The 27,803-nt window shown below is 36.2% G+C and overlaps 1 protein-coding gene across 1 annotated transcript in view; it reads left to right on the top strand.

Moving 5' to 3' along the window:
• Nucleotides 1-15,949: 15,949 nt before the first annotated feature.
• Nucleotides 15,950-27,803, top strand: part of LOC127449629 (serine/threonine-protein kinase N2-like) — an 87,829-nt gene continuing 75,975 nt past the window's right edge. The window contains exon 1 of the mRNA XM_051713151.1: nucleotides 15,950-16,369. Within this exon, the coding sequence (XP_051569111.1) occupies nucleotides 16,349-16,369 (21 nt within the window). The 5' untranslated portion in view covers nucleotides 15,950-16,348. The remainder of the gene's footprint in view (nucleotides 16,370-27,803) is intronic.

Here is a 27,803-nt window from a genome sequence, read left to right as displayed (position 1 = left end):
TTCACTAATGGGGAATGTGGTCTGTATAATTTTGTTTTTGACACACAATTTATTTTTTCTGTTATATCAAAATGTCAAATGTTATTATGAGTGGATTGTCTCTCTCCACATGGAATGTGAATGGGTTGGGGCACCCCATAAAAAGAAGGAAGGTTATTACTTTTCTTAAACGTAAGAAATATGATATAGTGTTTCTTCAAGAAACACATCTCTCCCCGCAGGAAGCTGAAAAAATTGGGAAGATATGAGGTGGACATGTTTTTTTTAGTGCTGGCTCAAGTAAGAGCAAGGGAGTCATTATATTGGTAAATAAACATCTACAATTCAAATTTCTCAAACAGATTAAAGATAAATTAGGAAGAGTCATTATTGTTTTAGCTGAAATTCAAGTGCAAAGGTTGAATTTGGCTAATATTTACGCACCTAACGCTGATGATCAGGGCTTTTTTATAGATCTTGAAGGGATGTTGCAAGCATCTGGCACCCCTCATGATATAATATTGGGAGGAGACTTTAATCTTTTGATGTACTCAGTCCTTGATCATAGTGAAACAAAAGCGTGTAAGCCCCCTAGAGCAACATTGATGCTTCACAGGATGTGTAAAAATCTTGGTCTTACAGATATTTGGAGACTTTTGAACCCATCTGGTAGGGACTATAAATTTTTTTCATCAGTCCATAAGATTTATTCTAGAATAGATTTTTTTTTTATATCCAAATCCCTCATTTCATCTGTTGTTGATTGCTCAATTGGAAATATCTTAGTCTCAGATCACGCTCTGGTGAGTTTAGAGGTGTTGCCATATACAGAGAAAAAGAAATCATATAGTTGGCACCTTAATGTGTCCCTTTTGCAAAATCCTGATTTCCAACAAATGTTAAAGACTGAAATCAATGTTTATATGGAGACCAACTGGTCCTCATTATCCTCTGTGGGCATGGCTTGGGAGGCACTTAAGGCGGTTCATAGGGGTCGGATCATACAGTATGCCTCATTCATTAAAAAATTCAAAGCACAAGAACTTGTGGAGTTGGAAGGAAATATTAAAAGTGCCAAGTGCTGATGGCCTCAGAGAATTGACACAATTGAAATATAGATATAATACTATTTTGTCACGGAAAGTGGAGTTTTGGTTATTCAGGGCAAGACAGTCATACTTTGAGTCGGGTGACAAAGCAGGAAAACTTTTGGCTAGATATATAAAGCAGAGAGAGTATTTTTCTACCATTCCCTCAGTGAAATCTGCTGGTGGTGAAATATTTACCTCGGCCATTGATATTAATAATGCTTTTAAAGAATTCTACGTCTTCATCCACTGATGAAGATATTAGGAACTTTGTGGACCATTAGATCTCCCTAAACTGACAACTGTGCAAAACAATTCTCTTGATTCTGAGATAACCTTGGAGGAGCTTGATGAGGTAATTAAGGCCTTGCCTACAGGCAAGGGGCCTGACGGCTTTTCCTCTGAGTTTTTCAAATCTTATGCTACAGAACTGGCTCCACTTTTGTTAGAAGTTTATACGGAATCATTAAAGAACGGAATGCTTCCTCCAACCATGACACAAGCCCGGATCAGTCTGATTCTAAAAAAGGACAAAGATCCAAGCGAGTGTAAAAAGTTACCGCCCAATTTCCCTGATCCAGTTAGATGTAAAACTTTTGTCCAAAATTCTGGCTAATCGATTAAGTAAAGTTATGACATCACTTATACATATAGATCAGGTGGGGTTTATTCGAGGCCGTAGCTCTTCTGATAATATTAGGCGTCTCATCAATATCATGTGGTCAGTAGCGAATGATCAATCTCCGGTCACTGCCATCTCTCTTGATGCAGAAAAGGCGTTTGATATGGTAGAATGGGATTATCTTTTTAATATTTTGGAAAGGTATGGGTTGGGGAGTACATTTATTGGTTAGATTAAGTTACTTTATAGACAACCTGTAGCAGCGGTGCAAACAAATGGGTTAATTTCAGATTATTTTACTCTGGATAGGGGCACCCGGCAGGGTTGCCCTCTTTCCCCATTATTGTTCTGTCTTGCCCTGGAACCATTAGCAGCCGCGATAAGAAAGGAGGATGATTTTCCAGGGGTGACGGCGGGAGGTGTGGCGCACAAGCTTCTGCTTTACGCAGATGATATTTTATTATTCGTCTTCGACCCTATTAGATCTATGCCTTGCCTCCACAGAATTATTAACTCCTTTTCCAAATTCTCAGGATACAAAGTCAATTGGTCTAAATCAGAAGCTTTGGCTTTGACAGCGTACTGTCCAGTAACGGCCTTCCAGCCGGGTGCCTTCCAGTGGCCCAAACAGGGAATTAAGTATTTGGGAATTTTATTCCCAGAAAATTTGTCTGATTTAGTCAGAGTTAATTTTGATACCTTAATAAAAATGTTTTCGAATGATGTGGACAGGTGGGCTTCATTACACTTATCGATGATTGGGAAGGTTAATGTTATTAAAATTAATTGTATTCCAAAATTTATCTACCTGCTACAATCTCTCCCTATAGATGTCCCTCTCTCTTATTTCAAGCAATTTGATAGCATAGCAAAGTCCTTCATTTGGAACGGTAAACGTCCCAGGTTAAATTTCAATAAGTTACATAGGCCTATTGACAAAGGTGGGTTAGGCCTACCCAAGATTTTGTTTTATTATTATGCATTCAGTCTTAGACATTTGGCTCATTGGTCGCTTCCACCTGAGAGAGCTCCTCCCTGGTTTTGTATTGAAAAGGAAGTTCTTGCCCCTATCTCGCCAATGCAAAGCCTTTCGATTAAACTAGCTGGAGAGGTTAAGTCGCACCCCGTTATTTTGCATTTGCACTCGATATGGACAAAAGTGTCCAGAGTGTTTAATTCTGATATTTATTTAAACGTAGCCTCGAGCATATGGCTGAACCCTAAACTATGTATTAATAAGTTCCCTTTCTGTTGGTCAGATTGAATTGTGAGGGGTGTTAATACACTTGGTGACCTATATGAGAGTGGAGTATTGAGATCTTTTGAAAATTTGATTCAACATTTTGGGATTCCCAGATCTCAATTTTATAAGTATTTACAGCTGCGCCACCTGCTCTGCTCTGTTTTTGGGAGTAGCATACACCCCCCTAGAGCGGCAGATACTCTGGAAGTGGTGATTGCTGCTTTTGGGAAGGGTCATGAGGCATCAGTGTATTACTCCTTGTTAATTCAGAGTCTGGGGGACGGAGCTTTAAATTCTCTCAAAAGATTATGGGAGGAAGATTTAAATTTGTTATTGGAGGAGGGAGTGTGGGCAAAAATTCTAAAAAACATAAAGTCTGCATCTAGAGATGCAAAGGTTCGCCTTATGCACTTTAAGATTTTACATAGATTTTATTGGACCTCCTCTAGATTGTATAGGCTTGGTCTTAAGGACACTCCCATCTGCTGTCGATGCCATTCTGAAGATGGAGACACCATCCATGTTTTTTGGGGGTGCCGTAAGATCCAAGAATTTTGGCTGAAGGTGCAAAGTTTTGTGCGTGATGTGTTGGGCACTCAGGTCTCGTTCTGCCCCAGACTCTGTATTTTGGGAGATAGGGAGGTCATGGATTTGGAGGATAAGTACATGAAGGACTGGGTTTTGACCAGTGTGATGATTGGTAGGCAGGTTATTTTGAGGAGATGGAAGTTGGATGGAGCACCCTCGTTCCCGGAGTGGTGCGCGGAGATGGGGAGGGTGGCTGCCTTCGAGGAGGGGTCGAGCATAAGGATGGGGGTTAGGGACTCTTAAAATAAGAAATGGGGCAATTATTTAGCATTTTTGAGGGAATCTCGAGGAGGGGCAGTGGAGGGAGTAATTTAGAGTTTAGTTTTTTATTATACTTAATTATTTTATGTTATTTTATGTTGTTGTTTTAGTTTTGTGGGGGGTTTTTTTCCTGTGTGTGTGTCTGTATTCTACTGACCACAGGGGTGTTGGTGGGGGGGTCAGGGTGGGTTGAGAGTTTGGTAGGGGGAAGGGATATAGTGGGGGTTTAACGTTTAAAGTGTTTGATTCGTTATATATATGTTGTTGTATTTTTTGTGTTAATTTATGAATCAATAAAAATGTTAATAACAAATGGTTTTGATTGAGCTTAACTTGTATTGAACCCAGAATATTCCTTTAAAGGTAGGAAACACTAAAGCAGAAACCTAATTGAGCAGAGGGAAGTCAAATGCAATCAAAGTGCAAATTTATTGGCCAAATTAAACTGACCAAATGAACATTTTGTGGAAGAGGCCTTTCAGAGTTTTGCCTCAGCATGAAAAACATAGAAATGCATTAATTCCCTTGGAAGCTCCATTAATTGAAACAGATCCCTCTTAGTCTAAATATCTGATGTATTTTTGTTGGTCTGAGCTGGCTCAGTTAGTGTATATAAACATGAGGTGTGTTCTGTGCGTCATGGCTCAGGTGGCGGATTTGTAAGCTAGAACTCATGAATGTCACAACATCCCTGTTCGTACAATGGTTCATACTGTGCTTGATAAACATAACTGCTGCCATCTGCTTCAGAGAAATCTGTGATTATACATTGTTTTCTCAACCATTTAAAGTATGGCACATAAAAAAACTGGAATAAGTCAAGATCAGAATAAAATAGCACACACAAGCCCAACCAAACCTACTCAAGAAAGTTTCTAATGTAAATCAGTTTATTCTTTAGCAGATATTGTGTCAGCCCAAAGCTAAAACAGATACTTCTTTGGTTGTTTCTTTGTCAGATGATAAATACAATTCTAAGTGACTGATTGCTGCAAAGTGCATTATAGTTACACGGTGGGCAGTTATCTACCCAGGTGCTACAAAATAATTTCTTCGTTTGAATTAAAGGAATATTCCAGGTTCAATTCAAGTTAATCTTAATTGACAGCATTTGTGGGATAATGCTGATTACCACAAAAATTTATTTCGACTCGTTCCTCATAAAAAAAAAAATAATAATAAAAATAAAAAAAGCAAAAATCGATGGAACAGTGAGGCACTTACAATGGAGGGTTTAACGGCAGAAATGTGAACTTTTAAGTTTATAAAAGCACTTACACTGATTCTTCTGTTAAAACTCAAATGTATTATTTGAGCTGTAAAGTTGTTTAAATTGTAATTTTTACAGTCATTTTAGGGTTTTAGTGTTTGTTGACATTACATTGTCATGGCAACGAAGTTGTAAAATTGGCTATAACTTTACACAGAAAAGATTAGAAAACAATTTTATCACAGTAAAATCATGTTTACATGCATATTGCTTACAGTGCATTCATAAAGTATTCAGACCCCTTCATTTTTTCACATTTTGTTATGTTGCAGCCTTATGCTAAAATGCTTTAAATTATTTATTTTTTTTCTCACATCAATCTTCACTCCATACCCCATAATGATAAAGCAAAAACCAGATTTTTGGTAACTTTGCAAATTTATTCAAAATAAAAAACTGAAATATCACATTGGCATAAGTATTCAGACCCCTAACTCAGTACTTAGATGAAGCACCTTTGGCAGAGATTACAGCCTCAAGTCTTTTTGGGTATGATGTGACAAGCTTTGCACACCTGAATTTGAGGATTTTCTGCCATTCTTCTCTGCAGATCCTCTCAAACTCTGTCAGGTTGGATGGGGACCATTGGTGAACAGCCATTTTCAGGTCTCTCCAGAGATGTTCGATTAGGTTCAAGTTCGGGCTCTTGCTGGGCCACTCACAGAGTTGTCCCTAAGCCACTCTTGAGTTGTCTTGGCTGTGTGCTTAGGGTCATTGTCCTGTTAGAAGGTAAACCCTCAGCCCAGTCTGAGGTCCTGAGCGCTCTGGACCAGGTTTTCATGAAGGATATCTCTGTATTTTGCTGCATTCAGCTTTCTTTCAACTAGAGTTGGGGTACTCGAGTTTGAACTCAGACTCGAATCCAAGTCACGAGTCCAATTTTAATGGACGTGGACTTGTTACAGATTCGGTCAAGTCTTCACTGTGTTTAAGCAAACACACAAACATACCCACGTGCACAGGCACACTCATCAGTCAATAAAGTAATAAAATCTGTCTTGAATGTTACTACAGAGACTACTATATAACATCGACTATGAGGTGGCTGGCACAACGAAAACATAAAGACGGATATGTATCCAGTGTAATAGAAACTAAACAAGGCAGTTTCACATGACATGGACCTGATGACTGGTAAAATTGCATGTGGCATTTGTGCAGCTAAGACGGTGCTTGCATTGCGGTTTCATCGTGGTTAAAAACTTAAAATCAAGAACTTAATTGAGTCAAGTCACCCACATCATGTCTCTCACAGTTTACTAAAATCAGCATATCGAAATAAAAATAAATAAAAATAGTACTATTATTGGATATTAAGTCTTTTTAGGCGTAATGCAGGCTTCTATAGTCTCTTGTGGTCCACACAGTGTTGTCAGCTTGAACTGGTCCATAATAGTTTGATGAATTAACTGTGTAACTTTTTAAATAGCCTGGGAAAAAAAGCGTTATTGCTAAAGCAGACAGCAACTCTAAACAGATAAACTGCACCTATTTATTATTGACTGACTATTTTCAAAGCATTGACGAGCTGCTTAAAATACATTATTTTACAGCATTTGTCCACCATTCACATCATTCAACCATGCACAATAAAATATTAGGATATTTTGGGCAGTGAAATGTTTTGTTTAAAATTTAATTATAGACTATAAAATAAATGTATTATTCGATGACAGAGTTTGTGTACGAAGCTAAACTTCATGTTACGAGATTAATTTAGTTGGTTATGACGTTTTTATTTTAAATTGTATTTTTATTGTAAACCACTGGGTAACTTATGCACATCTTTTTTTTAGCTTACATCTCTGATACTTTTGAAGGACAGTTCTGTTAAATTTATGACTCCATGTTTTTGCAGTTAAAGAAATGAAATTTTCTTTGGTTGGCATTTAAAGATTTCAGATTGATTGCAGACCAACGTGGCTACCACTCAAGCAATTTAAATTATTATGTTTTTGATCTTCTGCAGCAGCTGCTGCATGACGCACATGGACACATCAGGGATTTAGGTACACACGCAACACGCAGAACTGCATTGTGCTGTTTCCCGCAAATTAACTAGAAAATCATGTCCATGACGACATGGCTCTAATATTATCAGTGGGCTTTTCCAGTGTTTTTGGATGTGGCATTTGCAGTCAAATTGTGAAACGTAACTTCTCAGCAAGTGCCATTTACTACTGTATTGACTCATTTGTATGTACTGTATTTCCCAAATCAGTCAGCAGATAGAGAAAAAAGATTCAGAAAGAAATCTCAGTATAGACTATTATTTCTTTAGACAGGGATAATTTGAATTAAAACTAAATTAAATTGAATTGACAGATTGAAAATCAAGTAGAAATAAAAACTAAATAAAAATTTGAAACATAACCTTGGTTGTAATGACTAATGCAGCTTTCACTTTCTTTAGTCTATGTTTGAGTGGGGGGGGAGCAACAAATAATTTAAATGTCATTCTGAAACCACTTTGAAGTTTGTTCAGCAGGATACTAATCATATATATATACAGTATATGAAAGGCAACAGAGGTGTTTTTGTTACATTTATATTGACAAACTGTTTTTCTTAGTTTTGAAGTTTAAAATAAGCTTAAAATATTGAAGTTGAGTATACGGTTATAATTTTAATTCAGATTCATGAACAGATTCATTCGGACTCGACTTGGACTCGGCCTGTTATGGACTCAGTCTTGAGTCCGACTCAGCCCCTTTTGGACTCGGACTCAACTCAGACTTGATTCTTTAAAGACTCGGACTTGACTAAGGTGGACTCGAACCCAACACTACCTTCAACCCTGACCAGTCCCCCAGTCCCTGCTGCTGATAAACACACCCACAGCATGATGCTACCACCACCATGTGTCACCGTTGAAATGGTATTGCGCAGGTGCCTGGTTTCCTTCAGACATGATGCTTGGAATTGAAGCCAAATAATTCAATCTTCATTTCATCAGACCAGAGAATCTTGTTTCTCACATTCCGAGAGACCTTTATGTGGTTTTTGTTAATTCCAAGCGGGCTTGCACTGAGGAGAGGCTTCCGTCTGGCCACTCTGCCATAAAGCCCAGATCGGTGGAGTGTTGCAGTGATGGTTGTCCTTCTGCAAGTTTCTCCCATCTCCACACATGATCTCTGGAGCTCAACCAGAGTGACCATCAGGTTCTTGGTCACCTCTCTTACCAAGGCCCTTCTCCCCCGATTGCTCAGTTTGGTTGGGCGGCCAGCTCTAGGAAGAGTCCTGGTTGTACCGAACTTCTTCCATTTATGAATTATGGAGGCCACTGTGCTCTTGGGAACCTTCAGTTCAGCTGAAATTGTTTTGTAGCCTTCCCCAGATCTGTGCCTCAATACAGTCCTGTCTCTGAGCTCTGCAGGCAGTTCCTTTGACCTCATGGCTCGGTTTTTGCTCTGATATGCATTTTCAGCTGTGAGACCTTATATAGACAGGTGTGTTAAACAGGCCTTTCCAAATCATGTCCAATCAATTGAATTTGCCACAGGTGGACTCCAAGCAAAGTGTAGAAACATCTCAAAGATGATCCAGAGAAATGGGATGCACCTGAGCTAAATTTCAAGTGTCATAGCAAAGGGTCTGAATACTTATGTCAGTGTGATATTTAAGTTTTTTCTTTTTAATAAATTTGCAAAGTTATCACAAATCTGTTTTTTTGCTTTGTCATTATGGGGTATGGAGTGTACATTTATGTGAAAAAATAATAATTTAAAGCATAATAGCATAAGGCTGCAACATAGCAAAATATGAAAAAAATGAAAGGGTCTGAATACTTTATGAATGCACTGTATGTTTTGTGGCTATACTTTTGAAAAAGAGAGTATTTTAACATTTAAAAATTGGGTCCCATTCACTTCCATTGTAATTGCCTCAATGGAACCCTTTTTTTGCTAGTTTTTAAAGGAGGGACAAATCAAAATACATTTTTGTGGTAATCAACTTTATGCCACAAATGCTTTCGATTGAGCTTAACTTGTAATGAACCCAGAATATTCCTTTAATGTTATAAACTCTATTCAGTGAAGTCAGAAACTCTCAACTTACAAGTGAAAAACATGAACATTTAACTCTGGCCAGTAAGCTTGAGTTTACTTACCCTATTTATGAGCATCTGAGTTGACACATGTAATTATTTACAGTTGTGATTTGCTCTGGTTAATATGGAAATAAAATTAGGTGCTGTCGCCTTTAACCCTGAATTGGTAGCCGTCATGCATTAAAGTTGATCCCTCGCTGCACATTCACAGGGGATTAAGGGGTGAAAATGTTTTGAATGTGTATAAAAGTGTTTAAAATGTTTTGAGTTTGTGCAGAGCATGACAGCATTATGTTACAAGGTAGTGAGTAAAGTTTAGAAGCATAAAAAAAATAACAATTTACACATCTCAATCACATATGCATTCACTTCTGCAAGAAGCATGCAAACTCTATAATACAATTAACAATGACAAAATGTAAAACAAGCAGGCCTGGCTCCACAATCATGAACTTGGCCCACCTTGAGAACTACACCTACACCCATCCCTCCAACTGTTCGGCCCACCCAGCGGGTCCTATGGCCCACCTTACATCTTAGAGCTGGAGCCAGGCCTGAAAACAAGTGTGACACATGAGTACAAACATATATTATGGCAAAAAGTATTTGGACGTCCAAACATATATGTGCTTGTTGAAGATTTACTGTAATTAAATTAAATGTATAATTTCACATTTCAAAACCATGAACATTAATAAGGAGTTATTAACAGCTAACAGCTTCTGGTCTTCTGGGAAGGCTTTCAGCTAAATATTGGAACATGGCTGTGGAGAATTTCTCCCATTCAGACACAACTGCATCAGTCAACTCAGGCACTGATGTTGTGTGATGGGGCCTGGCTCGTAGTTGGCATACCGGTTCATCCCAAAGGTGCATTGGGGTTCAGGTCTGGGCTTTGTGCAGGCTATAGTCAAGCTCTTCCACAATAGGCTGAGTAAACCACTTCTTCATGGATGGACAGAGTCGCCCCAACCAAAGGGCAGGGCCCATGGTGAGGTCAATGCAGCGCCCCTAACTGTCCAGGTTTTCTGAATTTTAGTCTTTTCAGGGGCTGGGCCTTCTTGTTTAAAGTGAAAATGTACTCATTCTATGTAATGTTGGGGATATTATTTCCCAGGAACTTGATTTACTCATTTACTCACTCTTGTGTTGTTCCAAACCCTCATGAGGCTCTCTTCCATTGAACACAAAAGGAGAATTTTTAAAGAATATTCTGGCTGCTCTTAACCATATAATGAAAGTTAATCGGGACTGGGCCTGTCAAGCTACAAAATAAATAAATAAATAATAATAATAATAAAACACCTCATAAAGTATAGTAAATGTCTCATTAAAGTAGTCCATATGATTTGTGTGCAATATTCCAAGTCCTCTGAAGTTATACAATACGAAAAGACAAAAAATTATGTCAGTACCAAAGTGCTGAAATGAACTACAAAAGTCATATATGGACTACAAAAATGGCACACCAATGCTATTTGACACCACTGATGCCAAATATGCTTGTCTCCTGCAACGAAACTTCAGTGTTGTCAAACATGACATGAGGATGTGTAAAAAAAAATTTTGGAGATGAATGATCCGTTGAACTGTTAACAGAATTTTGCGAATTTTATGAACTAATCTTGGATGCCAAGCTCAAGATTGTTGCTGATAAACCGCAAAGCCTAATAAATTAATTTAGGGTGTAAAGTGTTACATCTGTCCCCCACTGACCACCTGTTTGCCTGATTTTCTCAGTGACCTTGTATCCTAGCATGTCCCAAAATACATTCATTCTAAGTAAACAAAACAATATACAACAAGCAAGGTTCCTTTCATGATCACTCAGGTTTTAGAATCAGAATCAGCTTTATTGCCAGGTATGCTTACACATACAAGGAATTTGTCTTGGTGACAGGAGCTTCCAGTGCACAACAATACAATACAGCAACAAGACAAAGATAATAATAAAAAAAATAATAATAATAAATAAATAAATATATATATATAAATTTAAAATTGAGTATATATAGAAAGTATATATAGAATACACAATAAGACAATATATAAATATATATATATATATATATATATATATATATATATATATATATATAGGGTTGGGGAGTAACGGAATACATGTAACGGGATTACGTTTTTAAAATACAAAATATAAGTAACTGTATTCCACTACAGTTACAGTTTAAATCATTGGTAATTACAATACAGTTACATTCAAAAAGTATTTTGATTACTGAAGAGATTACTTTGCGTTTTATTGTCATTTGTTTCATTTAATATTTAGTCCTTTCAGATGGGAAACATTTATACATATAAATGATGTGATCCAAAGTGCATTTGAACAGTGGTGAAACACTTTCTTATGATGTGTTACATTCATACGAGCAGACAGAGAAGTAAGTTTGAAGTAAGTTTGGAACAGAAGAAATAGAAATAAACCTTGTGTAAATTGTCAGCTTTACACTAAGCTAAAATGCTTTTTCTAGCCACGTTACCAGGCACGATCATATTTTATCAAGAAAATTCACATTGGATCATAATTTCTTTTTTTCTAGTAAGACCTTTGATATTAGGGCAAAAATCATATTCTTTATAATAATTTTTGTATTGTTTCCCTGTAAAAATGTCTAAAAATCCTTAAAACAAGATCAATTTAATGTATCTTGTTTTAGAAACAACACTGCATAAGATATTTAGGTTTTTCAGAGAATGTGTTTTTAACATGTGTATTTTGTCTTACTGTACTGGCAGAGTTTTTATAGTCAAAACAAGTGAAAAAAATCTACCAGTGCTGAGGAAGTAATCCAAAGTATTTAGAATATGTTACTGACTTTGAGTAATTTAACGAAATACGTTACAAATTACATTTTACAGCATGTATTCTGTAATCTGTAGTGGAATGCATGTCAAAAGTAACCCTCCCAACCCTGTATATATACACACACACACACACACACACACACACACACACACACACACACACACATACATATGTATACATACACATACGTAGTGCAAATTTAAATACAAATCTGTTATATACAGTGCAAGTGAATGTAATGGCAGAAGAGGTAGGATGTGTTGGATAAATATAAAAAGATTAAACTGTGAATTGCACATAATTATTGCTCAATGGGGCAGTTTTAACTGTTCATGAGATGGATAGCCTGAGGGAGTTTAATTTATGATTAATTCACAATGAAATCAGAGTAAGAAAATGAAAAATATACCCTCCAGACAGATGATTCTCTAGTAATTTCGCATTAATGTGGATTACATCCTTCAAATTTCCCACACAGAGAGAGGTTGCAAATATGAATGTGCAGGGTTACACAGTGTTACATCTATACTTATCAATTATAAGTATACAAGCCTGGAGTAAGTGTGCCAGTGCTTACAAACATGTTTATAGTGATACATATTAATTAATCACAAAGAATAAAGCAATAAAACTCTTATTTTTCATTGTAGTTCATAGTTATATTGATATATTATTCCAGAGAAAACAAAAATACTTTCGCAGACTTGTTGAAGACTCTCCATCAAGGGAAGCCGTCAATACAAAATAAAATAAAAAATCCCAACGTATATTAGGCCTATATTTTAGGTCACACATTATTAATAATATTATCAGTTCACTTATTTCTGTGTATTGTGTAAAAAAAATAAATAAAAAAAATAAAAATCATTAGTACAAAATGATGCTCCAATAACTTACCAATGTCTTTTAAAGCAGTTGAAGGCTTAACCTTAACCTAATGGTTATTTATCCATAACCATCATAGTCCACTCTTGGAATATTGCAATGTAATACCACTGATAACCACTAGAGAGCGCCATAAACATGGTAATAGCCAGACGAAATGACTGCGTCGTCCAATCAGAATCAGCCATTATTCCTGATACTGAAATTATTTGAAAGTATACAGTAAAGTAGTACAATGCAATAGTAGTACAAATATATATATATATATATATATATATATATATATATATATATATATATATATATATATATATTTACACCCAATTCATGTGCTACTGCGAAGTTTATTCAGGATTCACTTGCAATCATGCGATCAAATCATTATTTTAACAGACTGCACATCACTTATGGCATAAATGACTGTAACATTGTTAATGAGATAATTATTTGCCATTTTAACAGTATTTGTATCATTTCAACAACTCTACAACATTTAATCTTTTTGTGTCATTACATTTGTTTGTTTGTGTATCAGAAGCATTGACATAGGGATGGTGCACTGTCTCTCTCTGGTGTGACAGGACATTGAGAAAATCCCTCCTTCACATTTAATGCATCCCTGAGTTTGCTTTAGAGATGACTCATTGCCAACCCAGCTCCCATTGCAACACAAATGCAAAAATCAGTTGCTATTATTAACTACATTACTCCAGAGACTGGTTTTACTGGTTTTTCCTTTTGAATCTGTCTGTGCACTGAACTTATATGGCATTTACACCTTTTGTGCTAATATTCTCTTCCCCATTATGTTGTTAACAGCACCATATATGAATTACTGTATTATAAATAATATAAAAAATATACACATCAACAGTTTAAAGATAAAATGCACAATTCCTATTAATACTGTGCCACTGACTGCTATTAAAGACTATCCTTCTAAATAAGGAACTCCTGTATTGCTGAGTAGGGATGCCATTTTGCCTTTAGTCAAATATCTAGACCTCATGTGCCAAGTGAACTGGCATAATGTATTATATGAAAAGCTACTGAAGATTATCATTGTTGATAGAGAAACACATGGTCTAACACAGGAAGCCCAGTTGTTACCACAGGAAGTTTCTAGCTTGTTGCTCTTTGGGAGATGGGGAGTCAGAGTCAATGGTGGTTACAGAGGTTTTAAACAGGACATCCCCACTGTATGAAGCAAATTCAAGCCAAAGACTTACAAGAAAACCAGGGAAAGGAGGAGTAAGCACATTCTCTGTATAAAGTTACTTTACAATGTATGTGAACCAACATAAACAGTACAAAACTAGAGAGTATTTTAAGAATGCAATATATTTTATTTTTTATTAGTTTATTCATGAAAAGATAACCTCACAGTCCTTACAATGAGTCTATTATTCTTTGGTCTAATTTCACTATGTGACCGTCAAACCAAATTATTTACATACATACACACATGCTATATTTATGACTGTTGTTTCCACATTTATCAGTCTTTTTCTTGTTAAAGGTCTTGTAATAAATTATATCATTCACATGGCATTGTACTGTTATAGCCTGCATTACAGTTTTGAAGTACTTCATGCACTCAAAAAATATTTTTGTCTATTTTAATTAGATTTATGTCAAGTCATTTTTATTTGTATATCACTTTTCACAAAATCATGCATTAACAGAAACAGAAAATGTACATTGTGTAGTTTGATTAAATATGATTGTAAATTGTATAAAAATAAATAATTAAATAATAATTGTATTTAGAGCCCCAGTGAGCAAGCCAAAGGTTGTATTTCAATTTCATAACAAAATTCCATCAAATTGATTTAAATGAATAGACTAAAATATTTAGGTTTTTTACATTTTAAGTTTTTAGGTACTTAGATTACTCATTTCAGTTTGATGGTATTTATGTTATGAAATAAAAAAAAATTGCAAATCTTTAAATTATTATTATTATTATTACTATTATTATTATTGAGTGTATGTGCATAGTTTTCAATTAAATTTGACTAAAATTGTGCTGTGTATACTTTCAAGGCATATTGTGTGTTAAAACCACAGGACCAACAAAGACCTTAAACGAATAGTTGGCATCCCAGATGTGTATAACTTTCTTTCTTCGCTGAACACAAACAAAGATTTTTAGAAGAATTGGTCCATACAATGAACATTGTTGGTCCATACAATGCAAGTGAATGGTGGCCAGAACTTTGAATCTCCAAATCACATAAAGCCAGGATAAAAGTAATCCATAAGACTCCAGTGGTTAAATGCATATCTTCTGAAGCAATATGACAGGTGTGGGTGAGAAACAGATCAATATTTAAGTCCTTTTTCACCATAAATCTCGGCTTTCACTTCCACATTTTTATATTTTATTTATTTATTTATTGGGTGATTCGAATTCTTCTTGCATATCGCAACCTACTTGTTGGGGCTGGTCAAAGGTGGAGATTTAAAGTAAAAAAGGACTTAAATATTTATCTGTTTATCACCCACATCTTTCACATCATTTCAGAAGACATGGATTAAACCACTGGAGTCTTATGGATTAATTTATGCTGCCTTTGTGTGATTTTGGAGCTTCAAAGTTCTGGTCTTCATTTACTTGCATTGTGTGGACATACAGAGCTGAGATGTTCTTCTAAGAAAATCTTAATTTGTGTTTTGTAGAAGAAAAAACGGCATACACATCTGCGATGACATGAGGGTGAGTAAATGATGAGAGAATTTTCGTTTTTGGGTGAACTATTCCTTTAAGATGCACATGTAGCCTATTAGTAGCATGATGGTTGACAGTGCAGAACATGCAGCCTTATCAATCCCAATGTAAATATAAACAACATATTTGGCCACTACATTAACTATTCTGGCATTTCATGCAGGTTGTACAGTACTGAACCCCGCCCAGTGTCAGTCTTGTGTAAAAGTGTACGTCTACACAGGGCTATAAATGTTCCTGTTACCCAGGGGGAAAAAAGTGACATTCATATTTGATGTGTTCGGATGTGTGTTTTTGTGATTATTAAACGTTATTGGTTCAAATGTCTGAACCGATCTCTAGTAAATACACAAGAATTGTTGAAACTATATTTGGCAGTGTGCATGGACACTCCTGAGAAAATGCTTGCATAGAGTTTCTGATCACATGACTGGAAGTGTAGGATTTGACTCCAGCTGGGAGAGGAGCGTGTTCAACTATACATGCATTCAAAACACTCGCCTTTCCACATTACAAGACGTGGATCTGTCACAGGAAAACCACTCCATTGATTTCCCGATACTTTTGAAGCTTGTATATGATTGTTTTTCCATACAAGAAACTTAAACAAGGAGACGTCGGCTCCGTCATGAGAATTGGGAAGTTTACCGGCTGAGCGATGGAATAAATCGTGGATCTGATGTTGTTTTCTTCAGTATCGGGAAGAAAGAAGGGCTCGTTAGGAGAGAAGTGGAGGGGTTTTACTTGTTACTGACATTCCTCCCGTTTGCTCTCTTGAGTTTGATTCAAAGTTATTAAGAGGCAAGATGGCGGCCGATTCCGTGCAGGTGAGAAAATGATTTTATCGCATTTACTAAATACGCTCTTCAGCATCGTTAACCCACACTTTGATAGCGAAATAAATCTTTTCATCCCATCTCTGCCTTAGAGATTCAGCAGTCATCTTACCGATAAGGTAGTGACTTTTAACTGTGTCTGAAAGGGTTAAATGTGGCCTAGAAATAATGACACACAGAGACCAACTGTTGCTTCAATCCCAGCCCATAGTTAATTTATCCATACTTGACTACAATAGACTGCATGACATGTGTAATTGCATTATATTTGCTTGACCAGCTCTAATAGCGTTCAGTGCAACCGTTTCGATGAGTTCATTAACATTTCACGTTTTGTAGCTTTTTCTGTAGCGATTGTTTGCTCTGTGTCTTGTTGATAACTAATGCACTGTTAAATGTTACTTTGTTGCGTCTTCAATGTATATTTCTTAAATCTGCCAACTTGACTGATTAAAAACATGTTATGTGAGAAGGAAACACTGAATGATTTAATCTGAGTGTCGATATTACATGTAGAGACGGTATAAATGTACAAACTGTGGAGTCTCTCGTGTATGTGTGGGGAAAATCTGGAGTAAAAATCTATTATTAGTAACATATCCTGAACCATTCCAGACTGGCAACTCCCTTCAACGTTGCTACAAGGCAATGCCATTGTTTGTTGCCTTTTTTCTCCTTAAAATTCACTTTTAGAAAGTTGAACTTTTTTTGTGAAAAATGCAGTTTTACAGGCAATTAACATATGCATAAACGTATAGTGATAAGTTTCAAATACGTCAAAAGCCAGCATTGAATATTATGGAAGTTTAGATTTTTTTTTCTAGGAAAGAATTTACAGAAAATAAAAACCTGAGGCTTATTGCAAATTTAAGCTCCTAACATGTAAATGGCTCTTTTGCCTTAAGTTTTTTTTTTTTTTTTTTTTTAAGACCAGCTTTTGGTTAACTTCATGTAGGCTAACTAGTGTTTTTTGATATTGAGTCTTTTGTAAAATTCTGTAATGTTAACTGATATTTCAGCCTGAATAATTTTCAGAGGGACATTGGCAGGTTGGTTTTGGCTGGAGTGTGCAACAGGTATCCTCTTCAGCATAGCCATTATCTGAGTCACTGAAGGAGAGAGAGAGAGAGAGGCATTAGCTCAGAAATGCCACAGCCTCAGGGTAGGAAGTTATATGTTCCAAAAAACAGGGAAATGTTTTAATAGTGCCCGCAAAAACCCTGGAATTAGAGCTGCTCTTTACTCTTTATTAGAGTAAAATCACGATTCTCTCACAATTCTGAAGAAAAATGCTTATTTCAGTGATTTACAAAACCTGGACATAAGGGTATTAAACAAAGTAACATATAATTTACTAGAGGTTCTGACAAAGTGTTCTCTGCTTCAATCTATGCAAAAATGCAATAAAGTTGTAAATCGAATATATAAATTTAAGTCCACTAGAGGGCACAACGAATACATTATAAACCAAACAGCACCTTGTGATTATTGCAAAAAAAATAAAAAATAATAATCCTGTTAAAAAAATTGCATAATAAATAAAAAAATAAAAAAAAAGATTTAATCTGTTTTTCGCTAAGTAAAAGGCAAAACGAGCAGAAAAAAGCTTCATTAACAGTTCTGTGTTAACTTGGTATTGCACTTGTAAGCAAATATGCAGTAAAACACTGTAATTTTACAGAAGCTTGTTTTATTTAAATAAATATTAACAATTTAAATTAAAACAACGAGGTCTTAAGTGTTTCTCTTGTAAAACTTGCTTCAAGCTTGTAAAGGAATTATTCAAGAGCCAGTAATTAAATAGAGAACAAAGTAAACAGTTTTTAGCAACAGTAGCAATTAAACATTTAAAAAAATTATAATATAAAACAATAATTGAATGCAAAATGAAACTACTTAAATACTTGACACTCTTTACTGTGTGATAGATCTACAGTTTTAGATCCACGTATCAATATTTATATTCAACTATTTGTATATCAAGTCCAGCATTTCAATAAAAAAGAAGCATGTTGTCTAAAGCGTTGAAAGGGGTGTTCCTCAGTGCAGTTAATGACGCTTCTGTGAGAAGCGATCTTCATTTAAGCGATCCCCAAGTTGATTAATAAAATCCCAATATTGCTCTTTTATTCTATATGACAACCTTCTACAATGTACTTAAATCACTCACATAGTCGCATATGCGACTAAAAATGTCTGTGATTGATTAACCACTGGCTGGTAATTTTTCAGATTTCAGTCACCAGTGTTTGAGTGGTGTAGGGGCAAAGAACTATAGCACTGAAATCTTTTCACTGTGTGCTGAGAGTAAAAGTTTGGTTTGACTCTTTCCATGTAATGTGCTTTCAAAGACTAGATCCGCACAATCCATTTGTCATTGAATATTGACTGTTTAAATGGACACCAGAAGGCAGCTTATTGCGAGAAAACAGTGTTCCGGTTTACATGCACTGTATAAGCGGCATACTCTTTAGTCCCATATACAAGCGGTCAATTAGCAGCTTTCTCTGCAGCAATATAATTTCACTGCGAAGCTTGTGTAAGATAACAAACATGGGATCCGAGGAAGACTTTGCCATTTTATTCTCCGTTGCTTTTATTAATTTCTAGATATTCCAGAGTTGTTGCTGTGTTTGTTTCTTTCACTTTCTATCGCGACCTGCAGCGGAATTGGGATGCAGTAGCTGTGTTTCCCTCTTAAAACTCTGGGATTCCCCTAGTGTATGAACTCATAGGCGAATGTGAGGGGCCGTCGATATTTTCCATTGGTGTGTATAAATGGGTATTGTAGGTTCTAGTGGTTTAGATCAGTGTTACTATCAGAAATAATGAAAAATTATTTATTTAGTTATTAATTAATATTGAAATTAATTAATAGAATCTAACTCATTAAAACCTCACACGGCGCACCATTAAATGTAGTGTGCCACGTTCAGTAGCGGGTTTGGTTATTAGCAATAATTAATAATTATCAAAGATAATTACAAAGTTTGAAGAGTGTCCATGCACGCACACTCTTCAAACACCTCAATGCTGCTTATGTGTTTACATGACCACAATAAGCCGCATTCTCTGAGAGAAACGTAGGTGTGTTAAACCGCTTTCTCTTAATCCCTTAAGCGGCATCTGGAAATCAGATCAGCAAAAACCTCTTTCTTAAGTGCATGTAAACATGGTCGATGTCTCTTTTTAATACCCTTTCTGTATATGCAATTTTAAGACATTATATTTATTTATGGAGAACATGGATATTTTTAAATATAATATAATTTGAAAAATTTACACTGACGGCCAAAAGTTTGGAATAATGTACAGATTTTGCTCTTATGGAAAGAAATTGGTACTTTATTCACCAAAGTGGAATTCAACTGATCACAATGTATAGTCAGGACATTAATAACATGAAACATTACTATTACAATTTGAAAAAATATTTCAGAACTTCTTAAACTACATCAAAGAGTTCTCATTAAAAAATCCTCCATGTGCAGCAATGACAGCTTTGCAGATCCTTGGCATTCTAGCTGTCAGTTTGTCCAGATACTCAGGTGACATTTTACTGCACGCTTCCTGTAGCACTTGCCATAGATGTGGCTGTCTTGTCGGACACTTCTCACACACCTTACAGTCTAGCTGATCCCACAAAAGCTCAATGGGATTAAGATCCATAACACTCTTTTTCGATTATCTGTTGTCCAATGTCTGTGTTTCTTTGCCCACTCCAAACTTTTCTTTTTGTTTTTCTGTTTCAAAAGTGGCTTTTTCTTTGCAATTCTTCCCATAAGTCCTGCACCTCTGAGTCTTCAGTATTGCATACTGTGGCAACTCAAAAGCAAACACAAAGACAATGTTAAGCTTCATTTAATGAATCAAATAGCTTTCAGCAGTGTTTGTTATAATGGCAAGTGACTTTTTAGTACCAAATTAGCAATTTAGCATGATTACTCAATGGTAAGGTGTTGGAGTGATGGCTGCTGGAAATTGGGCCTGTCTAGACTTTTTTCATATGGTGATGGTGCTGTTTTTTACATCAGTAATGTCCTGACTATACTTTGTGATCAGTTGAATGCCACTTTGGTGAATTAAAGTTCCAATTTCCTTCCGAAACAGCAAAATCTGTACATTATTCCAAAATTTTGGCCACCAGTGTATATGTTTGTAATGTACCTATAGTTAGAAGGTCCCCTGCATAATTAACAGAATTAGCTGAGAGAGAATTTATTTTATATTTAAGCACAATTGTCATGAAAAATAAATAAGCACAACTGAAATATACCCATATATACTAGTGATGGACCGATATGGGTTTTTCAATGGCCGATGCCATTGAAGCAGGGTGGCATATAGTCCGATACAATGCCGATATATCACACATTTTAATATAGTAAATAACATAAACATAAAATTGCTACAAAATGAATAAACTCTTATTTAGCACTATATTTACTCAATTTCAGACTAAACTTCAACTTTGTAAAAAGAAATAATATTGTATTTTATATGGTAGATAGCAGTTTCTTCTGATTTCTGTTTAGTCATCTAATTTTAGTAATACATTTGCACATTTAGTTAATATATTAGGAAGAAGGAAATAACAGTACACACATTAGTCCAGCAACCATGGATGGCATGTCCACGTTAGCAATTGCATTTTCTCAAAAAATACAGAATCAAACCAATTGCACATAGACTGCATGCACAATTATTAGGCAAGTGAGTATTCTGACCTTATCATTATTTCCATGCACATTTTCCAACTCCGAACCATATAAACTTGAATGCTTATTGGATTCAATCATTTTCAGGTGATATATATTTGTAGAATGAGGGAGGGTGTGGCGAAATGACTAACACCTTATATCAAGGTGTGCATAATTATTAGGCAGCTTTATTACCTCAGGTAAAATGGGCCAAAAAAGAGATTTAACTGGCACTGAAAAGTAAAAAAAAAATTGTAAAATGCCTTTCAGACGGATGCAACACTCTTGAAATAGCTAAACTATTGATGCGTGACCACCGGACAATCAAACGTTTTGTTGCGAATAGTCAGATGGGGCGCAAAATTAACTGCAAAAGACTTGAAGAATTAAACGTGAAGCTACCAGGAACCCATTATCCTCCAGTGCCACCATATTCCAGAACTGCAACCTACCTGGACTGTCCAGAAGTACAAGGTATCAAGTGCTCAGAGACATGGCCAGGGTCAAGAAGGCTGAAACACGACCACCACTGAATAAGATTCACAAGTTGAAGCGTCAAGATTAGGCAAGAATGGTCAAGGTTTTATGGACAGATGAAATGAGAGTGACTCTTGATGGACCAGATGGATGGGGCCCATGGCTGCATCACTAATGGACCCAGGGCACCACTTCGAGTCAGGCGCCAGCAATGTGGAGGAGGGGTACTGGTGGTGGGCTGCTATCATCAAGGATGAGGTAGTTGGACCTTTTCGAGTTGAAAATGGACTGAAACTCAACTCCCAAACCTACTGCCAGTTTCTGGAAAGTACTTTCTTCAAGCAGTGGTACAGGAAGAAGTCCTCAGCATTCAAGAAGGCCATGATCTTTATGCAGGACAATGCTCCATCACATGCATCCAAGTACTCCACTGCTTGGCTAGCCAGTAAGGGCCTCAAAGATGCCCAAATAATGACTTGGCCCCCTTCCTCACCTGACTTAAATCCTACATTGTGGGCCCTTCTCAAACGTGAAATTTACAGTGAGGGAAGACAATACACCTCTTTGAACAGCATTTGGGAGGCTGTGGTTGCTGCTTCAGCAAAGGTTGATCGTGAACAGATCAAGAAACTGACAGACTCCATGGATGGAAGGCTCATGGCAGTTATTGAAAAGAAGGGTGGCTATATTGATCACTGAATATTTTTGAAAGGCCAAAAATGTTATTTAATTGTCATTTTATGTTACTTATTTGTTGCGCTTACTCTAAAAATTGAGAATAAATAATTGAGTTGGAAGAAATTCTTTGTTATTTAGTTGCCTAATAATTGTGCACAGTTATATATTCCCCTGAGGAAGACAAAACTCACTTTTCCTTTAAACATTCAGGTTTGAGGTTCAATAACATTTTGGATTGACTGAGAGCATTGTGTTTGTTCAACAATAAAATTAATCCAGAGGAATACAATTTGCCTAATAAATGTGCACGCAGTGTACAATGCCTAGTGAATAAGACATCTACTTACGGCACACATGAAGCGCTTTTACTTTGAAGTTGCACTCATGCACTGGTGCGGATCCAGCGCGAGCAGCAATATTCTGACAGTTTAAATGGCCTGGATCGCCTGCTTGGATTGTCACGGACTGACTGTCATGATTTGTGAATCAGAGGAACTTTTGATCCTGAAGTTTTTAGATTCTGGTTGATTGAATACGCGCTTCAGAGCAAGATATTAGATGAGCACTCGGCGGGAAGAAAATGCTGGATTTTCATGAGGTTCCTGAATTACATCTTATATCTGCATATTTGCAGATGATATATAATATATGTTTTATGGATATTTGTCTTTTATCATTAGAAAAGTTACAGGGAACTGCTGAGGAGAGGCTGATAAAATACGTGCTTTAGTGGTAAGTGAGCGTTCCACTGGATTCTTGATCTGAAGTTGTGTGAGGTTTGCTTAAGACCTCTGTTTAAACGAGATATGCACATATTTGCAGACAGTATATGATGTTAGATTGATATTTGCCTTTTTATCATTAGAGAAGACAGTTAAAAGTTACAGGGAACTGTTGAGGAGAGAGAGGGAGAATGAAACAGGATAATGAAACTTTAACATTATGAGCTCAAACGCATCCGCCGTGGCTCTGTTATGCAGACCATTTAAAAGAGACTGTGTTGCACACTGGTCTATTATTTTAGTAACATGATGGGACGTAACAACAAAACGAACCATGACTGGCAGTTTTGTCTCAGTTGCTTCACATGCAGACAGGCGATTCTCAGCGCCCTCAAGTTACAAATCAGCCAAAGGGGAAAAATTAGATGCCGATAATTAAAAACATTCAGAATATCGACTGATTTATCAGCCCCGGCGATATATCGGTCAACCACTAATATATACCCTTATGAATCAATATCGAATCAAATCAAGAGCTTGTGAATCGGAATCAAATCAGGCAATCTGTATCAATACCCAGCCCAATGCTTAAGTTTTTTTCCTCAAAGTTTTGGACTGCTTCTTGGCGCAAACAACTATAGTATTTAGGCATGTGCACAAGTAATTGTTATACACCAGCTAGTTGATAATTAAAACGCTACTCGGATGTAGCAAATTGATTTTCTTTTATGCATTTGCTAGCCATGAGCGACGCTGAATTTTACTGTACTTTCCCTCTGAATCTCTAACCAAATCTCATCCACTGGGTGGTGCTGTGGATGTGTGCTGTCAAGGTTTGGATGAGAGCAGATATCATGGTGTCTTTGGCCAAGTGTGAAGTCAAGTATAGCAGTACTTGTAATATTTTGATTCTTACTGAATTGTACTGTATTGGTATTCAGTTCTTGTTGAAGTTATGCCTACCAATGGACAAGGGTCTGATTTCATGTTGGAAAGAAAAGGGGAAGCGCTACGAGAAACTCGGAAGCTTATAGTTTACCAGTTACAGTGCTGTGAAAGTATTTGCCCTCATTCTGATTTCTTTTGTTTTTGTGCATATCTCATACTAAATTGTTTAAAAAAAATCAAACTAAATCTAACATAAAACAAAGGCAATCTGAGTAAACATAAAATACAATTTTTAAATGATAATGTTATTTGTTGAAGCAAAAAAGTTATCCAATACCAACTGGGTCTGTGTGAAAAAGTATTTTATTATAGTTACTAAATCCCCAAATCTATGAAACCTCATTTATAATGGAATTGAGCTGGACTAGACACACCCAGACCTGATTACTACCAATCCTGTTCAATCAAATTAACACCTAAATAGAAATTATTCAGCAGCATGAAGTTGGTTAAATGGTCTCAAGCACACTATGCCAAGTGGAAGGAATGAGGAGGAAAAAGGTGGTTGAAATACATCAGTCTGGGAAGGGTTATAAAGCTATTTCAAAGGCTCTGGGACTCCAAAGAACCACAGTAAGAGCCATTATCTCCAAATGGAGAAAACTTGGCACAGTAGTGAACCTTCCCACAAGTGGTCTACCTTCCAAAATTCCTCCAGCAGCACAGCGACAACTCATCCGAAAGTCATGGAGTGGCCTAGTCAACGTCCTAACTTGAACCTGATTGAGATGCTGTGTCAGGACCTTAAATGTGGCTGAACTAAAGCAGTTTTACAAAGAAGAGTGGGCCAAAATTCCACCACAGTGTTGTGAAAGACTGATCTCCAGTTAACGGAAGCATTTGGTTGGAGTTGTTGCTGCTAAAGGTGGCATAACAAGCTATTAAGTTTAAGGGGGCAGTTAGTTTTTCACATGGATGATAAAGGTGTTTGATAACTTTTGCTTCCAAAAAAAATTAAATAAATAAATTATATATATATATATATATATTAGTGGCGGTTCAAATTTCTCACGGTACGGTTTGTATCACGGTTTTAGGGTCATTGTTTCGGTACGGTTTGGTATTTGCAGTGTAAAGAGAAATTTTTTTTACTGCCAAATCCAATGTAAGAATACTCTATTTGGTAACAAACACTCAACAGGTTTGCCTTGAATAAAAATCTTTGTTTTACAGTAACCATAGTTTAACTATGGTATTTGTAGTAAAATCATAGTAACCACAAAATCAACATGGTTACTGGCATGTTTACAATATATAGTATAATCATGGTTACTATATGGAAACTACAGTATTACTGTTGTAAAACCATGGTTAATTGTGTCAACCATGATTTCTGCAAAGAAAACCATGGTGACAGCAGTCATGGTTACTACAGTATTACTATAGTAAAACCATGGTTAATTTTCGCTGGGTCTTTAACTAAAAAAATGTTTAATAAGTCAACATTTTAACTTAATACCTGCACTATTACGCTACATGCATCGACATCAAATGCATTTCAAACTCTACTGCACATATATTCAATATTTGGAAACTATACATCACTATAGAAGGAACTTTGCTATTAAAATGGATACGAAGGATGTTGTGATGCGGCTCGAGTGTTTTAATCATACGTGGAAATCAGACATCTTCGTCAGCAAAGTAGGGAAACATATCGTTGGCCTAATCTTTTTAGTTATTGTTTTATGCCTGTCGAATCAGCACTGAGTGCTTGCTTAAAAACGAAAGGGAGTGTGTGTGCAGTTTCGGCTCATCTGCAGCTCTGCAGATCTTTCCCCAGTGATTTCGGCGTAAATGATCATGTCGATGTATTACCAGTATACGGCACCCGTGTCGAGCGACGTCTGAAAACAGTGCCTGTTTTGTAAATGTTTTTTGACCATCGCTGTTGTAATTGACTGCAAAAAGAAAATGTTTCCAGTAGGGATGTGCGCTACGACTAATTTGACTGTCGTTTAAACGGAAGTTTTGTAACTGACTATTGAACTAGTCTAAAGAGAAACCAACCTTCAGAAAACAGTAAAAAAAATAAAATAAAAAAATGTATGCGACCCATTTAAAATACTTAATCTATTCCAAATCCGATGCTAAATTCTACTGAAAAGGGGCATTTAGCTGCGACGTGCTCGCCTTGAATTATGATCATTGTATATTAAATATGAACATGACACGCATTCACTGAATCAACATTAGCGAATATTTAATAGACATATTTATTGAAAACAATTGAATGAATAGTGCAGGATCAATGGAACAACCCTAAAACCTGTTCTAAACAGAAATCAAGTAAAGTTTACTTAACATATTAAAACAGTCAGGACATTGTTGAAAATAATTAACAGATAGACTAAGCCAAATCTATGAGAGAGAAAAAAATGCGCTGAAAAGTCACACGTATTTCACGACGTGCGGTCATGCATTAACCATTGATCTAATATGACAGCTGTTCGGTAAAGAATGTTAACCAATAACAGTTATGATGTAAAAAAAAAAAAAAAAAAAAAGTAGCTATAGGATAGAAAAAATAGGCCTGTGATGTAGCCTACAATAAACCTAATGTACTCTAAACATGATGTGCACACAGAATAAAAGATAGTTTAACCCGTTAAGCAGTCGGCACCTCGTTGAAAATAGCCTTCTTAATCAGCAGATTAAAAAAATGGCATACCTAGTCTAAAATATTTTTTAGGCTACTTACTCAAAAGCATACATTTTTTTTTGAGTAAAATTAACCCATCGACATGGTCTGGTGAAAGACGGGACTTGACTCACCTGAGGTGTCTATCCTGTGCTTGAAAAAGCCTGCTCAGTGGAAAAATAACATACAAGCATGCACAGATTTAAAGAAGACTCAAATGTGAAAACATCCTTAGGGACTTTCAAACGTTTGGAAAGTCGATTCCCGCACCACTGAAGTGATTTCACAACTACTTTGCTGAGTTTGCTTGTCTAGCGAGAGGACATTTTCCTGCGCGCGCCGCGAGTGAGAGAGGGAAGAAGCACGCACAGCCTGAGGTGAAATTAAATTCTATCTACTCCAGATATGATATATTTTTTTTTTTTTTTTATAAATAATATTTGTATTATTAATTCTATTTAAAATATGTAACATTAATATGACAGTAATTTAAGTGCAGCCTCTGTAAAAATATAAAGCCAAACGTAAATGTGTAAAAATTATCAGTTTAATGGGGGGAAATATTAACTGACTAGTAATTCCAGTGTGGACTAGCAGCATCAGAACCGTTTAGTCGACTAGTCTCGCACATCCCTAGTTTCCAGACAGGAGACCTGAATAATGCAGGGGGCTTCTCGATCAGCGGGTTGTTTTCTCCAAATTTTCAACTACACACAACGCTTGCAGAACAGTGATGTCATCAAGTTGACCCGCGTGAAACACAGGCGGAGTGTATCCATTTACAGATTAATTCAGGTGCATTGGCGGAGGTTATGCGTGTCTATTTGATGCACAAAACCTTGTGCTCCAGATGCGTCAATAAACTTGAGGTGAACCGCGGTGCCAATGCTTCCTGAATCGTGGGTGACGAACCATACGGTTAGTTTTTTTTTTTATTTAATGAGAACCGTTACACCCCTAATAAATAATTATATATATATGTATATATATATATATATATATATATGTATGTATGTATGTATGTATGTTTGAAAACTGTATTTTGTGTTTACTCAGGTTGCCTTTGTTTTATGTTATATCTCATTTGAAGATCTAAAACAATTTAGTATAACAAATACTCAAAAATAGAAGAAATCAGAAAGGGGGCAAATACTTTTCCACAGCACTGTATGTGTACATGCATTAAATCTCTGAACACCGGCAGCTTTCACCACTTCTGTATTTTTATTTTATTTTTACCGTATAACGTGAAATTATAA

This window comes from Myxocyprinus asiaticus, chromosome 12, assembly GCF_019703515.2.
Source record: "Myxocyprinus asiaticus isolate MX2 ecotype Aquarium Trade chromosome 12, UBuf_Myxa_2, whole genome shotgun sequence".
NCBI lineage: Eukaryota > Metazoa > Chordata > Actinopteri > Cypriniformes > Catostomidae > Myxocyprinus > Myxocyprinus asiaticus.
This window is presented reverse-complemented; position numbering and strand designations above follow the sequence as displayed.